Below are 18,630 nucleotides of genomic sequence, written 5' to 3'. Positions count from 1 at the left end.
TCTGAAATATACATGAGCTCCAATAAATAAGTTAGAACTTAGAACATTTAGAAAAATTCACAACACCGGGCGCAGGGTCTCCAGGACAGCGAGTGTAATCTCACTATAAAGGAGACACCGGGAATGGTTGTAATTTTCCTGCTGAAGTCTACATATTGCATAATCTTGCAGAGCCTGACTTATGACTATCAGCGCAGACTAGTTCACATTGCAGCTTATCCTGGTTAGAACTTCCTATTTAGACTAAAAGAGGCTATCTGCACAATGTACATAAAGTGACTGACCACATTTTGTTTTAATGTTATGGTAAAGGGATAGTCCACCTTTACTTTGTTTATGGACAAAAACAGTTGAGAAAGGGGTCAGTTTGATTAAAAAAAGTGAGAGTTACATTAAATTTGCATATTTTGTTAAATAATATAGTTTTCATTTTTTAGAACTATACTACTTAATCCTCTTCGTCCCGCGTGAGACATAAGGCCACATTAGAACTATATTAGATATTCTAAAAATGATGTTTCATATTTTAGAACTATATTATGCTAAAGCATTTCTGAAGCTCAAACAGTAGAATATAGCACTTGCAATGCCAAGACCATGGGTTTGATCCCCAGGGAATGCATGAACTATAGTATATAATTTATATATAATATAATATTTATATAATTTGTATTATGCATGTTTAATGTTTAACTTTGTCTTTTCAGCTTGTGTTCAGAAAGATCAGTGATGTGAAGCGTGAGGAAGAGGAGAGGCAGAGGAGGAAGAACGAGGCCCCGCTGAATCTTCCTCCCGATCATCCTGTCCGCCGCCTGTTCCAGCGTTTCCGCCAGCAGAAGGAAGCCCGTCTTGCCGTTGGGCAGCCCAATCCCGATGACCCTGATCTTGAGAAGGGCCAAATCCACAACAAAGTCATCAGCCAAGATGTGGTCGCCACCACAAGCATCGTCACAGTAACGGAAAGCCCAGCCACGCCCATCCCATCCCACCCAAACAAAAACCGCACCCTGGGTGCTTTCGACCAGGCCAGGCTCAGTGCCCCTGTCCCAAACATCCCTCGGACATCAGAGCCACGCGCACGAGGGTGGGCCAGGTTTAGGGAGAGCATTGCAAAGCCAGAGAGCTGGGGGAACGTTCCTAAAGCGGAATCAATGGAAACTCTCCCAGAGCGGAGCAGCTCCACAAAGACTTCAGAGCCCAGCGGACTGAAGAAGACCGACTCCTGCGACAGCGGCATCACCAAAAGCGACCTACGGCTGGACGAGGGTGGCGCACGCACCCCTGTAGACCGAAGCCCAGTCCTACCCGACGGAAAAACTCCCCCGATCCCACCTATCCCCCCTATTCCCGAACACACACTGCATGCCTCACTTCTGGAACTCCGTACTGAACTTAAAGAGGAGCTGTCGGCGCTCGGTAACCGAATGGTTGCCTTGGAGACACAGGTTGCTGAGGTATTGAGGTTGCTAAGGAGCAGAAAGTCTCCGACCTCTCCCATGTCGCTCTTCCAGATCTCACGACCGACATCACCAGACACAGACAAGGAGGACATATTCCCTTGAAGAAAAAGAGAGAGGTAAGCTTCTTTCTTCTTGAAAGGGAAATGATTCAGAGACTTTCTCTGAGCAACGATTTTTTTTAAAAATGGAACAACTTCTGACATCTGTGCCAGCAAAAAGCATGACAGACACTCTAAGAGTAAGTGTGTGTGTGTGTGTGTGAGAGAGAGAGAATGAGTGAGGGAAAGGATGAAATAAGACACTGGAAAGGAGAAGAGGATGTCTCATCCCAAGGCAGAGCATCTGCGATACCAAAGTGATGGTGTGTTAGTTGTCACACAGACACTCTTTGTGTCGAACTGCTCCCTGTTTTAGTCCTGCGACGCTGACAGACAGTGAGAACTCTTGCCGCAGGGCCCACTCTGACTGATGGTTGTCATGGCAATGCACGGTACCCAACTGCAAGTGCGGGCCCTTCTAGATCCTCATGTAGCAAGTCTTCCCCTCTCTCTTTCGAGCTCTCTCTCTCTCACACACACACACTGCTGTTCATGCTCTGCAGTGTTTCTGGTATAGAGATCCATTCTGCACCGTCCTGTTGGGTAGCTCACCGCCGGACACAAGCCTTTATCAGGAATCACAGAGCTAAGCATCTTGGCCAAATATGTGGCGGTGTGGATATGAGCTGCTAGCCGAAAGATTGAAGAAGCAGAGCGCATCCCAGGAACCATGGAAACCCCAGACAAACATGTTTGTACAACGACAAATCAACTACTATCCCAAGAGTTGTAAATGTAACTGGAGAAACTAATGAGCTCTTCAGGGGTTTTGAAGTGTAACAGCTGTTAGGGTCCTTTCCATGACTTGCGTCAATGCACATCTCAACAAACTATAAAATCAAATCTGACAACAGTGGTATAATACATGTTTAGGGATGCACAATATATCGGTACCATATTGGTCATTGGTTCATATTACAGATTTTTTTTTAACAGATTTATTGGATAAAAATCAGCCAATATTGGATATTTAATTGTACAGTACATGTACACTTCCCATATTTTGTTTACATTTCATTTGCCATCATCTAATGCTCACTTGAAGTTAGTCTTTAACTAACTTAATTTAACAAGACTGTTAATTGTAATCTGTAGCAAATTCTGAAATGAATACCCATTTTCATCGTGTACATTATGTTGTGATGCCTAAATTCACTTTTAGCATTACAATTATTTTAATGTTTTATTTGTAATTAATTTAGACAAAAAATATAGAAATGTAATATTCGCCATTTTCACTTATCATTCATAACATAAAAATTAAAGGGTTTGTTCACTCAGAAATTTAAATTCTGTCATTAATTACCCTCACGTCGTTCCAAACCCATAAAACTTACATTTAAGACAAATTACATTTTTTATCAAATTTGAGGGCTTTCTGTTCCTCCATTGACAGCCTACACAACTTTCAATCCCCAGAAAGGTAGTAGAGACATAATTAAAGTAATCCACGTGACTCAACATTCTCAACATCACTTCGTGGTTCTGAGAATTATTCTGTGATGGAGTTTAACTTGCTGGATAATTGAATGTGGACTCGATGAGGCCAGTACACCAGTGGTTTAACCAAAATGTTATGAACTTGGTAACGCAAGTGCTTTGTTTCACACAAATTTTTTTTTTTATTACTTACCACTTTGACAAAATATTACAAAATATCTCCAATGCGCATTCACGAGAGCTTCACAATGCATGTGTGTTGTGTTGACGCAAGAGCAGGCGTTGTTGCGTGACAGCACATCGGAGATTATAAACGGCGTTTGAAACGACAGTAATGATGTGAGTAAATGATGACAGACTTTTCATTTTTGGGTGAACTAACCCTTTAATTATCGACTTATAAATATCCATCAGAATATTAATATTGGTGCATCCCTATCAAATTTGTTGAAATTACACCAAATTTTCTTAAGCTGGTCCAGTTAGGGTGTGTTCACACTTGGCATGTTCGATTCAATTGGTCTGTTAGTTCGGTTCATTTGAACGTGTGAACACTGCTATCCGAACCCTTGTGCGCACCACACAAGTGGACCGAAACCCTTAAAAATATGGATCTCGGTCCGCTTCCAAACGAACTCTGGTGCGGTTCGAATGATACATGAATTCCAACACGGACCAAATACATGTAAACAAACCAAAAAAAGACCCTAAAAAGGACAGAATGCTCATGCATATCGTTTTTTTTCGTCATAGTTGCCCATCATAGTTCAGTACAGGCATTAGAACCACGTCTCCATGCAGCAAATCTTTGTTTGTGTGTGTAACGGAGTGATTCCCACCACTGTTTTGACTCCTGTACACTTTTTATAAGCTCTTCATGAGTTCTCAGCTGATTAAAATACCATCACATTGCAGGCTATGCACACACAACGAGCGCATTTATCCCAGCACACAGCACTGTTTTAGATGTTCAGTAAGTTTCGTCTCAAAATAGGAAATGCATCATAAAAGCAGACCAATCAGGTCCCTTTTGGTTCGGTGATAAAATGCCAATCTAAATGCTAATCGGACCAGGACTGAATGTTTAATTTTTGTCTGGACCACACGAACCAAGCTACAAGTGTGAACACCCTAAATGTGAGGAAACAACCTTTTTTATTTTTTTTTATTTACACAAGTGGTCCTTCTCCCCTTTATACGGTCAATGGATATTCCTTTGATATGGTGTGAAATTGTTCAAGTTTGAGCGTTGTTTTACAGCATGTGGCCTTCTCACAATGTTGTTCAGAGGTAATGCTGTAGCATGATGTTTAATGCAGTTGTAGATGTTGATGCAAGTCATGTGAAAGGATCTTCACGTTTTTTGGTCTACAATAGGTATCTTCAAGCAAGTTAATTAATGACTTGCTGGATTGCAGTGGCCAAGTTTTATAAAATAACACTGAAAGAACTAGTGAAACAAAAGAATGTATGTGGTTTCTTTATCAATGATTGGGTCTTCCAGAAAGCACACAAACATATTATACCACGGGCGCACTCTTATTATTCCGATCTGATGTGCATTGTAGCTTTATCATCCAAAATGAAATGATGGATGTAATCTATACACATGATTTCTGTCACGACACCACAGTATATCATAACACAGTTACAAGGAACTTTCAGCATTACAACAAACATCAAAACACAAAGAATCTCAGGAATGAAGAGGGGTGATGATCTGAGAGCTCATTCTGACCCCCTTCCTGGATGTTTTTACATATTCAATACTGAAGATGTGGCATTATCTTCACACCAGCCCTGTTTAGCTTTTCATTGGTCAGGAGGGGAGACTGGGGCTGCTTGTCAAAAGCCTTTTTTTTGGTAGCCAAGACTTAAAGGTATCTACAGAGAAATTGCCTTGTGAAAAATAAAACAACCTTGGGAAATTTTCACTATAGTTGTGACAGCTAGTCCCAGTCTCCCCTATTATTATATTAAATAAAGCACTAATGCAAGTTAGGAGTTAATCTGTTAATCACATGGCTAAGATATAAATAGCTGTTTATTTTGCTCTCTTTTCCAGCATCCCTCTCCCATATCAACTCCATCTTAATTTCCATAACGAGGTCCAGGGGGGAACACAGAGATCGAGTCTCGTGTATTAGCCTCTCTATTCAGAACACCACCACCAAACCTGATTATCTTTATCTCTGTCACAGAATATATGAACTTGTATATATTCTAAGATGATGCTTAATCTTTCAGGTTTTCTCATTTGTATCTTAGAAAGAGAGTGCCTGACCATACAAACTCTGATAAATGCATTGTGTGTGTGGAGAATTGTGGTAATGAACATACTGTGTGCGTCAGATGAGTGGTTAAGGGACATGTTAGCATGCTGTGAGGTGTTCTCAGGTGAGAGAGGTCATTATCAGGTCCACATGAGATCTGTTGAGGTCAGTATATCACCTCACTGCTTCTCCACTACCTGAGAGCAGAGAGAAAGAAACATGACTCAGAAGAATGACATAAAACCAAAAAGCTACCAAGATCATATCAAACATCACATCAGAAATTTTAAAAATATTTTGCGGGGGAAAGAAAGACAAGAAGCTCCACACGTCATGATTTTCCTACATGAAGATTTATTTCTGTTACAACAAAGGTACATTTTGTACAGTCTGAAAATTTTGTATGGCAAAGAAAAAAAAATCCTAGTTTCTTTAAAAAAATATATATATATATATATATATTGCCCTTAAGAGGTGTTTATCTCACTCTGTCAGCAAGACACCAGAGGAACAGTATTAAATGGCACAATTCCCATTAAGGTTATTTTATGCTTCAGAGCTTGTTTTACAATAATGATATCTTAATTAGCTTTAATATTATGGGTCATTTGCTTAGACTCCAAATACGGAGTAGAAATTGGAAAAGGTTTAGCATTTGTATCAGGCAACCCAGAACTGATTTTAAATAAGACATATGAATGTTACAAATAATATTAATAACAATACTGACATGCAAATCCATGTAAACTGGAATGTAAAGCATCAGCCAGAGCTGATTCTGAAGCAATAATCATTGCTGCTGTATTTCACACGGATTATTCCTGCCACGCTTCTCCAGCTCAGATACAACATTTAACCTGAACCACATGATGTAATCAACATGATAAGAAACAAACGCAGCCCTGATGTCACTGCATGCCTCTGCAGCACAGCAATAAGAGTTTTAACATTCAGAGAATGCACTTTTTCTTTATTAGAGAGAATGAGATTGAGGAGGATTGTACAGAGTTAATTCGTTTAGGCAGAGATGCAAAGCCCTTAGATACTAGCATGGTTTACTTACTGAGATTCGTTACCATCTGATCGTGACTGATTTGCTCAAATACGACAACAGCATGGCTTGATTTGCACTTAAAATAAGGTTAAGACATGCATGGTAAATACAAAGGAAAATTGGAATAAATTATCATTAAAAAGAAGTACTCCTCTACTGCAGGAGTATTTAATCTCCTGCCTCTTACCCCATAGAGCTAATGGATTCAGTCTTTGTAGCAGACCTGTCTGACTCTTGGTGAGTGAGTGAGTGAGTCCAAATTTGCATTTAGTAGGGGATATGAATCCTCACAGATCTCCGACTCGCATTAGGCAGTTTGAATAGTTTTTTCAGACTTGAGAACCAAAGTATCGCGTCTCAACAAAACCACTACATCATTAGAGACCAGTCCATGATAAATAAACTTTTCTATGGTCGAGTTTCTTTGACAGAAGCCTACATAAATACCCTATTTATCCCAAAATCAAAAAAATCTAATTTTTTATAAAGTAAATGAAGTAATTTTTTAGGACTGTTTTATCATATTAAATTAAATATAATAATAATTGATAAAATATAAAATATTACAATTAATTTGAAATATTATTTAATATATTGAACCTAAATTACACAATTAATTTAGTATAAAGAATACCACCTTAAGTATTTTTTCTTGCATTACAGTACTGAGAACTGAGCATGAAATTATGAATTTAACATTAAAATCTTAATGCATGTATTTATGCAAAATATAATTTCTTTTTTCCTTTTGAATTTGGGGTGAAATATGAACTGAACATGTTTTTGACCAATTTTTTGAGAATCAACCAAACGCAATTGTACACACAGCATATTAGTTTGTGTGTTGCTGCATGTACGTATACGTATATGTTTGACTAGAAACTTGACATGTACGGTACAATATTTTGGGGAAAAATGAGTATTTTTAACAAGTCCTTAACACTGATACTGAAGTCCAAATGGAGTTGTGCTGTTCTATAAAAGCGCAGGGCTTGTAAGAACAAACATGTCTGTACGCACACAAAGGTCCCTCTAAGGGTCATTCTTTAAAAACAGCCCTAATTAAGAACTTAACACTTTCATTATGTATTCAGCAGACAGCATGGCCATTATACACTGACTGAAACATCCTCACTGAAATCATTTCTTCACATGGACATAACTACTACTGTAAAGCACAAAGACAAAATTTGTAAAATTGCTGTAAAATATTATTTATGACAATAAAATATTTTATATACGTATTTTTGCCCATACTCTCTTTACTTTAAGTATTTCTCTTTCTTTTAGAACATTAAAGCTACTTTTGAAAGCACATCAGCTTTGAAGTCAGCATGAAATCAATGTGAATGGTTTACTTATTTAGAAATCAAATTGTCCATAATAACTATTAGAAACAGGTTATTTGATAATGTTCACCAATAGTCAAAAGCTATTTAGCCATTGTTTTAGCAAACATATTGTTTCAATAACAAAAATACCACATTATGAAAAAATGGCCAATTCATGCTGACTTTAAGCAGAGGGAAATACTGAGTTTTTTAACTGTGCAATTACATATACTCTGATGACAGTGTAATTTTACATGACAATTAATCAACATGCATTAATAGTGACCTGTGCTGAGAAACACACACACACATATGCACATTAAGGACCTGTGTAATGTGTGGTGTCAGTAAGCAATTTCAGCATGACTCACAGAAAGGGCAGGTCAAACATGACCTCTGCCATACCATCTACTAAAATAACATCATATCACTGAGAAAGAGACAGGGATTGCAACCATAGCAACATCGATAAAAAAATAAAATAAAAACTACTGAGTGCACCTTTAATTACTTTTAATAATATATACTATAATAATGATTTTTTACATTTATATATATTTGTATTATATTTTGCTTATTTGTTAACTTGCAGTATTATTTTGTATTGCAATATTTCTCTTTGCTTTTATGCTGCGGTGGCAAAATGGAAATTTTTTAAGCATATGGTAATACATAATGCCAATAAAGCACACTAGAATTGAACTTGAGAGAGAGAGAGATTTAGTGAAGGGATTATGAAAGATTAATCTGATGCTGATAAAGGTACGCTGCAGAGATAAAGCTCTTTAAAGTGTAATCCCTCCTACCACTGAAACACACACGCACGTCTTACCTCTCTCTAATAAAGGAGAAACTACAGGCTAGCAGATCACTGATCTAATTAACCACACAGAGCAGCTTGAGCTGTTAGTAAGAAGATTGAAGTATAGATACACAAGGAGAAAGAGAGAAGGAATGAGACAAGACCGAGAGATCAGGACAAGAAAGATCAGAGGGACAAAATGAACCTGAGGATGGAAACATACACAGATGGAAGGACAGGAAGAGAGCGAGATCAATGGTCAGGCTGTATCCTGGCCGATGATCAGAGGCATGTGTCACCATCAGTGTTCAGACAAACTCATAAATAAACCAGGATTAACAATTAAGCACACACCTGGAGCATTCACACCATTTCATTTTCACACACACACACACACACACACAGTTCAAATACAGCATAGCTAAACAAACATATGATATTGGAGGAGTTGAAAAGAATGTTATAATTGTCCACATTGTGACTGGTCGAAACTATTGTAAAACTTTAAATACCATTGTTTTTTCTGCCTTCCCATGATTCCACCCTGAGTGGTGTTGTCATCTCATGTCCCACTCAATACCAACTTGAGCAAAGCAATAGAGAAAAGCAACCACTGGAATGGCCACAGAAGACCAGCCTGTTGAAGAAATAGAGGAGAAGAGAGAGTTTGAATGGTACAAAACAAAGCCTACAAACAAGATAATAAGCAGACACCAAACAAGAAGTGAGGCTGTATCTGGATTTGTCAATTCCCTGAGGGCACCTGAACAGTATTTGGACAGACACATACAGGGCTCAAAAGGAAGGAAGGAAAAAACCAGGAATGAAACATTTTGGACCTTGTGTGTTAAACAATATCCAATAATATTTTTATCCCACAAATTAGAATAGAGTTTTTATTATTGTTCTAGAATATAATTTTTATAGAACACATTCATTTACTCAAATCTGTGTTGTGAATATGTATCTTTAATTATTACATGTTGTCATACAAGCAACCAGTAAGTAAGTAGACAAATGTAAGTTTCACAAACCTAATCTGTCTACTTACTAACCAGTTCCCTGTTGGATATACCTGAAAAATGACTCGTGGTTCTTTAAGGGAGTCAGTTGTAAACTCAGTAAGGGATCTGAATGATTCATTTATTGTACGAGTATGATTCCAATGGCTAATTCTCAAGCAAATTCTCAAGCAAATGATTTGAATTATTCTTTTAATTTGATTAAAAAGAAATGGTGTGAAAATGGCCGAATTCTATGACTTATTGAATTCTGTGACCATTACTGTTGTCACGCTAACACTAACCCCAACTTTATCCTTAAAGGTGCAGTATATAATATTGACAGCTAGCGCTTGAAATGAGTACTGTAGTCCAAATTCAAAATATTGGAGAGAGTTGTTTCCCACATCCCTCCTCCTTGATCCGTTGGTTTATCCGTTTTAATATTCCTCTGGTGTTAGAGCTTTTTAGATGGATGACAAAGCTTTTAAGGTTGAGTACATTCTGAATTCTCTGAGCCACATCGTTTGCTGGCTTTCATGTCCGCAATACGCTGTGTTTTCTGCCAACTGGCAACCCAGGGTGTCGAAATACTATTGGGTAAATTGGCAGTGGGCGGGATCACACAGACTAAAACAAAAACAGACATTCTGACCCAGAACGCACATTTCAGTAGAATAACTGGCTGTAGAATTGTTTTTCAGAGACACAACTATGTGAACTTAGCATGTTTCCTAAATCTCTGTAAACATATTATGGTATTTTTATGCTTTAGTACAGTAAAAAAAAAAAAAATTTTTAAATGACAGCACCTTTAACCCTATCGTCACTAAAGCACCTACTGCGGTCACAGAATTTGATAGGTCAAAAAATCCATTGTTACACCTGTTCATAAGAGTTAATGGATCACGAATCTTGCCTTGATGACATATCAAAAAAGAAAGATGACATACTGTATGTCTGAAGAGCACAAATACTGCACCCGTGTTCAACTATTTCAAGTGCTTAATTTATATATAAATTATTTATATATAAACAAACATATCAGATTATTTCAGGTCTATGCCACCCCTTCCAATTGAAATTTATCTTAAAATGAGCTCAGTTGGATCGAATTAAATGTTTACATGAAGGCTTTCCGGTCCAATTGAGCATATGGACGGAAACAAAGCATTAGTGACTGTCTAGATAGTTTTTTTTGTCCATATTTGCACTCATTTTAAGTCGCACCTTGGAGCCCTGCAATTTAAAAATGTACACACACAAATGAAAGTCTGGTGTTTTCTTAGTACAGAATTGCTTATGTAGCAGCATTTACAAGAGGTTACTGCAGTATAAAGGGATCATTACCCCCACACAAGCTCCGATTTATAACCTCACACAGATTAACAGGTATAAAAAATTAAATCTTATTAGACCATAGGGGTGTATTCGCTCATCACATTTACATCCGCATTTGCCCCCTGCAGTCAGTAATGGAACTGTCCATATTGGCACAGGGTTTATTTCTCAAACCTTTACACTCACTATACCCCAGTGGTAAAATAACCTTCCAAACTTCACCTGAACAGCAGAACCCATTATGAGCTTCAAAAACGGCTGAAGAAACACCTTTTCCGGAAGCACTTCATTTAATGCACCTCTATATCTGCTCCTCTCTAGTACTTATGGATGTGTGTTATGGTAGCAGTACTTGTGTTACACACTCACTCCCTTGGACTAATTGATTTAGCTTGTGTTACTCCCATTTGTCGTTTATAAAAGATGTATAAATGTATTGCAAGATGCAAATAAAATGTTAAATAATTTTCTAATTATTATATATTTTCAAATTATCATTGAGATATATTTTATTAAATAATATATTACCAAATTATTATCAGTGACAGATATAGTGTACAATATATGTTATAGGCTATATATGAGGAGATGCTTATAATCATGGCTGCCCTCAACATGTCCACTATGAGCCCGAAGCAGTTAAAACACACCAGACAGGTGTGTGTGTGTGTGTGTGTGTGTGTGTGTGTGTGTGTGTGTGTGTGTGTGTGTGTGTGTGTGTGTGTGTGTGTGTGTCTCTCTCTTGTGGGTTCATTAAAAGAACCTGCCTTGTTGCATCAGGGACAAGAACAGAAGGATGAAACAAAAAGTAAGTAAGAGCAAATGAAAGAAGGGGGTTGTGGATTACATTTGGTTACACCTCATTGTCCTTCAAGTGCTAGAGTCACAGCTTCGTAATACACAATTTTGTATTATTCTCTAATACACATTATTGGTATCAAAGTGGACCTGGGAATTTGAAGGATCTGGAGAGACTCTGTGTGGAGGAATGCTCTCTGATCTCTTGTCAGGTGTTCTACAAACTCATCAGGCTTTATAAGAGAAAACTCAGAGCCGTTATCTTGGCAATTCGGAGGTTGCAAAAAGTGTTTAATAAAAGGGTTCCATTAATTGTGTCCAATGTGTATTAGATAACTTTTTTTATTTCATAATGAAACAAATTCCCCCATTTTCAATTGTTTTACTTCAATGGAAAGTTATATTTTTGTGATTTTCTTGAATAAAAGGTCAAAAGGATTAACAATGCAGATTTATTTTCACAGGCTTCTTTTTTCATATTTATCAAGGGTGCCAAAAATTCTGACCAGGACTGTATGTAAGACCTGAACTACTTCAAATGGTCCAAAAAAAGGTGCAAATAAGTTTAATTAATATAACAAATTAAATGTAACTAAAGTAGTAGGATATGGTTCTTATAATAAATGGCGAATTGAACTGAACGAAGTAATGAATAACTTCAGGGTTCTGTGATTGTCTGTGCCCAGCAGGTCTCTCTCTGAGATTTACTGTACCCCGCAGCTCCTCAAAACCTTTGGCTCAGAGTCTGACTGACAGTTGCTGTAGGGGGCGGGTGGGATCAGCACGGCTACCTTTCAGAGATGTCAAGAATGAATGATACCATGGCGACCATTCTTAAGGCTCTGTGGTGTTTATGGTACCCGGTGGCAAATAGATAAATAGCAGTTTCTAGAACTTCCAGACAGACATTCACCTGCCTTCCAATCTTTGCCTCAAAGGCCAAATCTGAAGTGGCACAAAAATGTGCATTTACACTGAATGTTTATAGAGACAGAGCGACGCGCATCATAATATGAAAACAATTGTTGGATTGGGGAAAACAATCCACAAGTCTCCATTGACTTTGTATTGCGTGAAGCTGCTTGCTTGTCATTTCTTAACAAAAAACAAAACAACGTCTAAAAGCTGGTTTGTGACCCCAAAAAACAAGCGTTTAAGGACAAAAAAGTGGATACAGGCAATAAGACGTGAAGCATCAGCTGGAAGAATGGGTAAATTGTGGGATCATGACACTCAGTATGCAGACTATGCACTAAAAATACACTACGTGTGCAGCAAACATTTTGTCACTGGTAGGTCAAATATCCAAGGGGCTGTTTATACCTGGCCACTTCATGCGTTTTCTCAGAAAGGATAGCTATCTGATTTATCAAAACGATTCCATTTACACATAAATGTGTTTTCGCAGAACGGATATAAATCCGATCTTCAATTCCCGCGCTATATGCAGATTTAATGGAGTTCACGTCACCGAAAGCAACAGATAATGAGCTGCATTTTATTAATCATCAGCTAATTTAAAAATCAAAGACCACAATAAGAGAGAGCGGCAACAGGCCTGGTAAGATCATTTTGTTTCTTTACTTGAAGCTGATTGTGTGTTAAGAGTCTGCGACTTACTTTCACAAAGGCCTCGTTTACACTGCAGGTCTTGATGCCCAATTCTGATTTGTTGCCTATATCCTATTTTTTGACCGTCCGTTTACACGTTCTTTCAATTGTGACCCATGTCCGATTCATGCGTTTACACTTGACATACTATCTGAAAAGTTGTGCATGCTTAAAGGGGGTTCGTAATGTGAAATATGCTTAATGCTAACTCTGCGATATATGGAAGGAGGAGGACCAAAAGGGCCATCATTGCAGCCTGCGCATGCTTCAGTTATTGTGTGCGAGAGAGATCTCAGGACTGGAGGGAACATACAACACGATCTCATGAAAGTGCGGATCTATTCCACTAATTTGATTTCTCGTGCTATTTATACGCCAAAAACAGTTTTTGCCCATTTCTGCCCATTTATATGACAGTCGCGTTGGCACATATCTGATTTATATCTGATTTATTTCCACATATGAACGAGGCCTGAAACCGATTTCGAAATATCCGAATGTATGCGTTTTTTTTCCTGTTTACACTGTCATAGAACACATTCGATCTGTCAAGTCAAGTCAAGATTATTTGTATAGCGCTTTTCACAATACAGATTGTATCAAAGCAGCTTTACAGTATTAAATTAAAATAATACAACAAAGTTTTTTTTTTCAAGAGGAATTTATTGATTGATAAAATTAAATTAAATATCCCCAAAATATCCCCAACTGAGCAAGCCAAAGGCAACAGTGGCAAGGAACCGAAAAACTCCATCAAGTGACCTAATGGTGTCCTAAAACTCCATCAGGTGACCTAATGGAGAAAAAAAACCTTGGGAGAACCCAGGCTCAGTCGGGGGCCAGTTCTCCTCTGGCATTTATGAGCTAGAGGCCGGATTGTAGTTTGAACTATAGGATTATATGAATGCCTGGCTGAAGAGATGCGACTTTAATCTAGTTTTAAACTGGGAGAGCAAGTCTGAGCAACGAACAGTATCAGGAAGACTATTCCAGAGTTTTGGAGCCAAATGTGAAAATGCTCTCCCTCCTTTGGTGGTTCTGGATATCCTTGGTATGACCAAAAGCCTTGAATTTAGTGATCTTAAAGAGCGCGATGGATTATAGGGTGATAGAAGATCCGTTAAATAGACTGGAGCTAAGCCGTTTAGGGCTTTATAAGTCAGTAGCAATATCTTATAATTAATACGGAGCTTTATAGGAAACCAATGCAGTGATGATAAAATCGGTGTTATATGATCATATTTTCTTGATCTCGTAAGAACTCTAGCGGCGGCATTTTGGACTAACTGTAGCTTGTTTATTGAGGATGCAGGACAACCAGCTAATAAAGCATTACAGTAATCCAGTCTCGAGGTCATGAATGCATGAACTAACTTTTCTGCATCAGAAACTGATAGCATATTACGTAGTTTAGCAATGTTTCTAAGGTGGAAAAAGGCTGTTTTTGTAACATATGAAATATGATTTTCAAAAGACAGGTTGCAATCGAGTATAACACCCAGGTCTTTTACTGTAGAGGATAAAGTAACAGGACATCCTATGATGTTAAAGTTGTATTGTGCGAGGTTTTGTGGGCGGTTTTTTGAACCGATAAATTACGCGTCATCCAATCTTTTATATCTTTAACACACTCTGTCAATTTGGAAAATTTAGCGTTTTCATCCGGCCGTGATGAAATATATATTTGAGTGTCATCAGCATAACAATGGAAACTAATTCCATGTTTCCTTATAATATTTCCAAGTGGCATCATATATATGGAAAATAACAGAGGGCCTAATACAGATCCCTGCGGCACTCCATAGTTTACTGGAGTTATGATCGATTTTTCTCCATTTAAATAGACAAAATGGTAGCGGTCAGATAGGTATGATTTGAACCAGCTTAGTGCTTGTCCTTGAACACCAGTATAATTTTGTAGTCGATCTAAGAGTAATGTATGATCTATAGTATCGAACGCAGCACTAAGATCAAGTAAAACTAGTATTGAGATACAGCCTTGGTCAGAAGCTAAAAGTAAATCATTTGTGCCAATTTAAAATACCAATTTACCCAAGCGCAGTTTCAGTGCTATGATGCGGTCTGAATCCAGACTGAAACTTTTCATAGATATCATTTTGTTGCAAGAAAGAGCCCAGTTGAGCGGACACCACTTTTTCTAATATCTAAGATCTGTGTCACATATGAACAAAAAAACGGAATTGGGTCACATTTGACAGTTTGCACATTGGCTTGATGAAGAGATGCTCAGCTGCTCATCTGCGGTGATGCGTGCTGCAGTAGCGCCGTCATATCTGCCTATAACATGACATATAGCCTATAGGCTATGACACGTACGCTCTCACACGTTTATTTTTTAGCATTGTTGGGAGGAGTAAAATTTACATATGTGGTTTCCGAAACCAGATGCATTTACACTTGTCCAGTTTCGTCTGGAATGCGGCCCAGACCACCTCCTGAAGTGGTTTGAGCGATCGGATTGAAATCCGTCTCGAATGCGTTTCGGAGGGCATTTACACCTGATCTTTTCACGATCGGATAGCTATCCGATCACAGAATACACATGAAGTGGCCAGGTGTAAACAGCCCCATATGCCAGTTTTATATATTATATTTCTGTAAGATAAGCTATCCCTGTTGCCGATTACGTTCCCCTCCAGTGGGCGTAGTTCTCAGAGTGCCTTGTCTATACTTTCGCCTGGCTCCGCAGCGCGAGTCCCCGCAGACTGCGTGCGCACCTCCCCAAACGGACGAGGCGTGTATACCTACTCGACGCGCTCGTCGTTGTACTATTCTGTGAAACGACAGGGGGCGACTCAAGTAATTGTACTCTTAAAGGATAATTCCGGTATTTAGCACTTTGAGTCTCTTTTCTGGTTTGTTTTGGATGAACTAGAGTGGTGGACACAGAAATTTTGACGATGGGTCCTGTCTCGACTTTTTGACTCGTTTAGAATCGCCTTTGACTGCTTCAGAGTGGCTGGCTACGGGAATGCACATACATGTCCTTAAAACAACCCTTAACGTTCGTTTTCAAACCTGTGCAACTCACCGAGTGGTTAGTGGTGTTCGTTGATGATTAACCGCCGATTGGGTGTCAACGATCAGATACATTTACCGTATCTGAGAGAAATTTAGCAGAGGGTTGATGTCTCTTCAAAGGAAGATTACCAACAGCGAGTCGGCAACTCTCTGCTGTATTTGATGGTTTGCTTCACGATGTGAGTACAGGACTCTTTAACTTCACTGTACACAGTGGTTAAAGTGGGATTTGGCTGGTGGGGGAACCCCAGGGCCGGCCCGAGGCATAAGCGAACTAAGCGGCTGCTTGGGGCCCTCGCCACCAGGGGGCCCCCAATCGAGTTTTTTTTTTTTTTTACATATTAATTAACTTAAACAAGTGACAAAAATGAATGAAAGGATTAATAATTCAAGACAAGAAAATTCTGATTTCATGATCAATATACCTGCCTACAACTGCTGCTGTGTCTGCCAGTGTTTGAGTCATGCGCATAACCTCGCGTGCATAGACAATTCGTGCGCAAAGTCACGGTAATGTTAAGCCATGTCACAAAAATTTGATTTGATCAATGATTTATCCTTTAAATGTAATGATATTCAGAACAGAACAAGAATAAAAAAATAACTATAAACAAGCCAAAACAAAATAATTTAAAGCGAAAGTGAAAGTAAGCGGTGTTGGGCTCACGTATCTCTCTCATTAGAATCAAAATGTTTCAACATTCGCGATGGATTTGGATGGTAAACTATTCTTTATCATAGGCTTTGTACTTCACTCACGTTCCAATATCGGCGGAAAAAAATCATCCTCTTCACACGCGCAAAAATGTGCTTGGAAACATCACAGTGGAAGATTACAAAGCTGGAATATGTTGTGTGTGTGTGTGTTTGTGTGTGTGTGTGTGAGTCGCGGGCGCGATCGAACAGTGGAAACATAAAAACAAACTCCGTCATGTTCATACAAGACATCATTCAAACTGCAAAGTGTTGCAAAACGTTGGAGGATATTTTGCTAATCATTTTTTTAATATGTTTTGTGACGCTTTGTTTTCAGAAGTTTCCAAGAGTTAGTAAAAGAGTAAAGAAAAAGTTAAAACTTTTTTAAGTATCTATTTTTTATTAAGTATTTATTTTGTATTAATACATAACCTCATTGTATTAATTTATAATGCAACATTATAGCGTGACATTGTGTCAATAATCGTCAAGCACAGGTGACTCTGCGTGGTGGGAGGGGGCCCCCAAATCAAATTCTGCTTAGGGCCCCCAAAAGGCTCGGCCGGCACTGGGGAACCCTCAAATTTTGTGTAGGTGCAACTGGGGGAAATGACTCACCGTGGGACTACATATTGAGTATCGTGGTATAGCAATACTTTTTGGGACAAGAGTGTCATGTGGCACCAAGTATCACGCCACAATATGGAACACAACCTTGTTTTTCACAATGTAAATTTAAACATAAAAATGGGAAGTCCAAAACGGACTCATGTGAGGTAGTTAGGGGTGTTCGGGGGCATGCTACCCCGAGAACATTTGGATTTCTCTGACCTACATATGTGCAATTTAGGGCTTTTGAAGGCCAAAAAAAATTATAAGAAATGTATCCATTTAAAACCTTGTCATTAGATTATTTGTCAATGCTCTCATCTTCATCTTTCTTTTTCTCTGTCTCCTTATCCTGCCCTATTTCTTCCCCTCCTAAAGCTGAACTTTGACTGTTAGTCTTTTCATTTTCGTCTGTGTCAGTGAAGAAAGTAAACATAGGCTCAACTGATATTTATATGTTTTATGAATCATTTTCTGAGACAAGTTAATTTACTCAAGGCTACCAGGAAAGCTGTAGCCTAAGTCAGTATTGCTAATAGGAACCTTCTACAAGCTTTGGAACTTGAAAACGTCTGTTTTTAAATGTTAAAAGTAATTTTAAATAATACAAATTATAGTCTACGTTTAACGCAGTTGGTGGAATTGGCAGACGTTCCCTTAGGCATCATGCGCTATGGAAACGCGTTAAATATAAGTACGCGTATAATAATAATAATAATAGTCTGTACATTGCTGGTAGACATTTTTTTAAATTTCCAAAACAATAAGGACCTAGGCCTGTTTTGTCTCCCGCTTCTTGGTTCTCACGCCGCTTGAGCGGTCAGGCGTGCTTTTGGTTGTAATGACAATGACGTAATTCAGGGCGGCACAAGTTCGTGTTCATTTACACTGAACAAAAACAGTATCCGAGTCGCCTTTGATACTAGTGCTGAGGTGGGTCAGACCCGTCATATTTTAAGTCTGCTTTTATGCGGCATTGTTTGTTTACACAGAATTCTGAGCAGACACAGAGCAGCTTTAGAGTAGCCTTAACTCGAAGATGCAAAATACCTTAATTCCTCTCTCTTTATATAG

The 18,630-nt window shown here is 38.4% G+C and overlaps 2 protein-coding genes across 4 annotated transcripts in view; one reads left to right on the top strand and one right to left on the bottom strand.

The window, feature by feature from the left end:
- The window catches only part of kcnh1a (potassium voltage-gated channel, subfamily H (eag-related), member 1a), a 49,268-nt gene extending 46,097 nt beyond the window's left edge, over nucleotides 1-3,171 (top strand). For both annotated transcript variants that reach the window (XM_082144268.1, XM_082144267.1), the window contains one exon: nucleotides 708-3,171. In XM_082144268.1, coding sequence (XP_082000394.1) covers nucleotides 708-1,562 — 855 coding nt within the window. In that variant the 3' untranslated portion in view covers nucleotides 1,563-3,171. The remainder of the gene's footprint in view (nucleotides 1-707) is intronic.
- Nucleotides 3,172-4,462: 1,291 nt separating this feature from the next.
- The window catches only part of hhat (hedgehog acyltransferase), a 47,551-nt gene continuing 33,383 nt past the window's right edge, over nucleotides 4,463-18,630 (bottom strand). Inside the window, exons 12-13 of one of the 2 annotated variants that reach the window (XR_014199479.1) lie at nucleotides 8,962-9,095; nucleotides 4,463-5,464 (exon numbers count right to left, since the gene is read on the bottom strand). Coding sequence is in view for 1 of the 2 variants with exons in the window: in XM_082144281.1 (XP_082000407.1) it covers nucleotides 9,016-9,095 (80 nt within the window). In the remaining variant the exon portion in view is untranslated. Of the gene's footprint in view, nucleotides 5,469-8,961; nucleotides 9,096-18,630 lie in introns of both variants that reach the window. The other variant, XM_082144281.1, reaches the window with a different exon arrangement.

Source organism: Leuciscus leuciscus (genome assembly GCF_965113295.1).
Source record: "Leuciscus leuciscus genome assembly, chromosome: 17".
NCBI lineage: Eukaryota > Metazoa > Chordata > Actinopteri > Cypriniformes > Leuciscidae > Leuciscus > Leuciscus leuciscus.
This window is presented reverse-complemented; position numbering and strand designations above follow the sequence as displayed.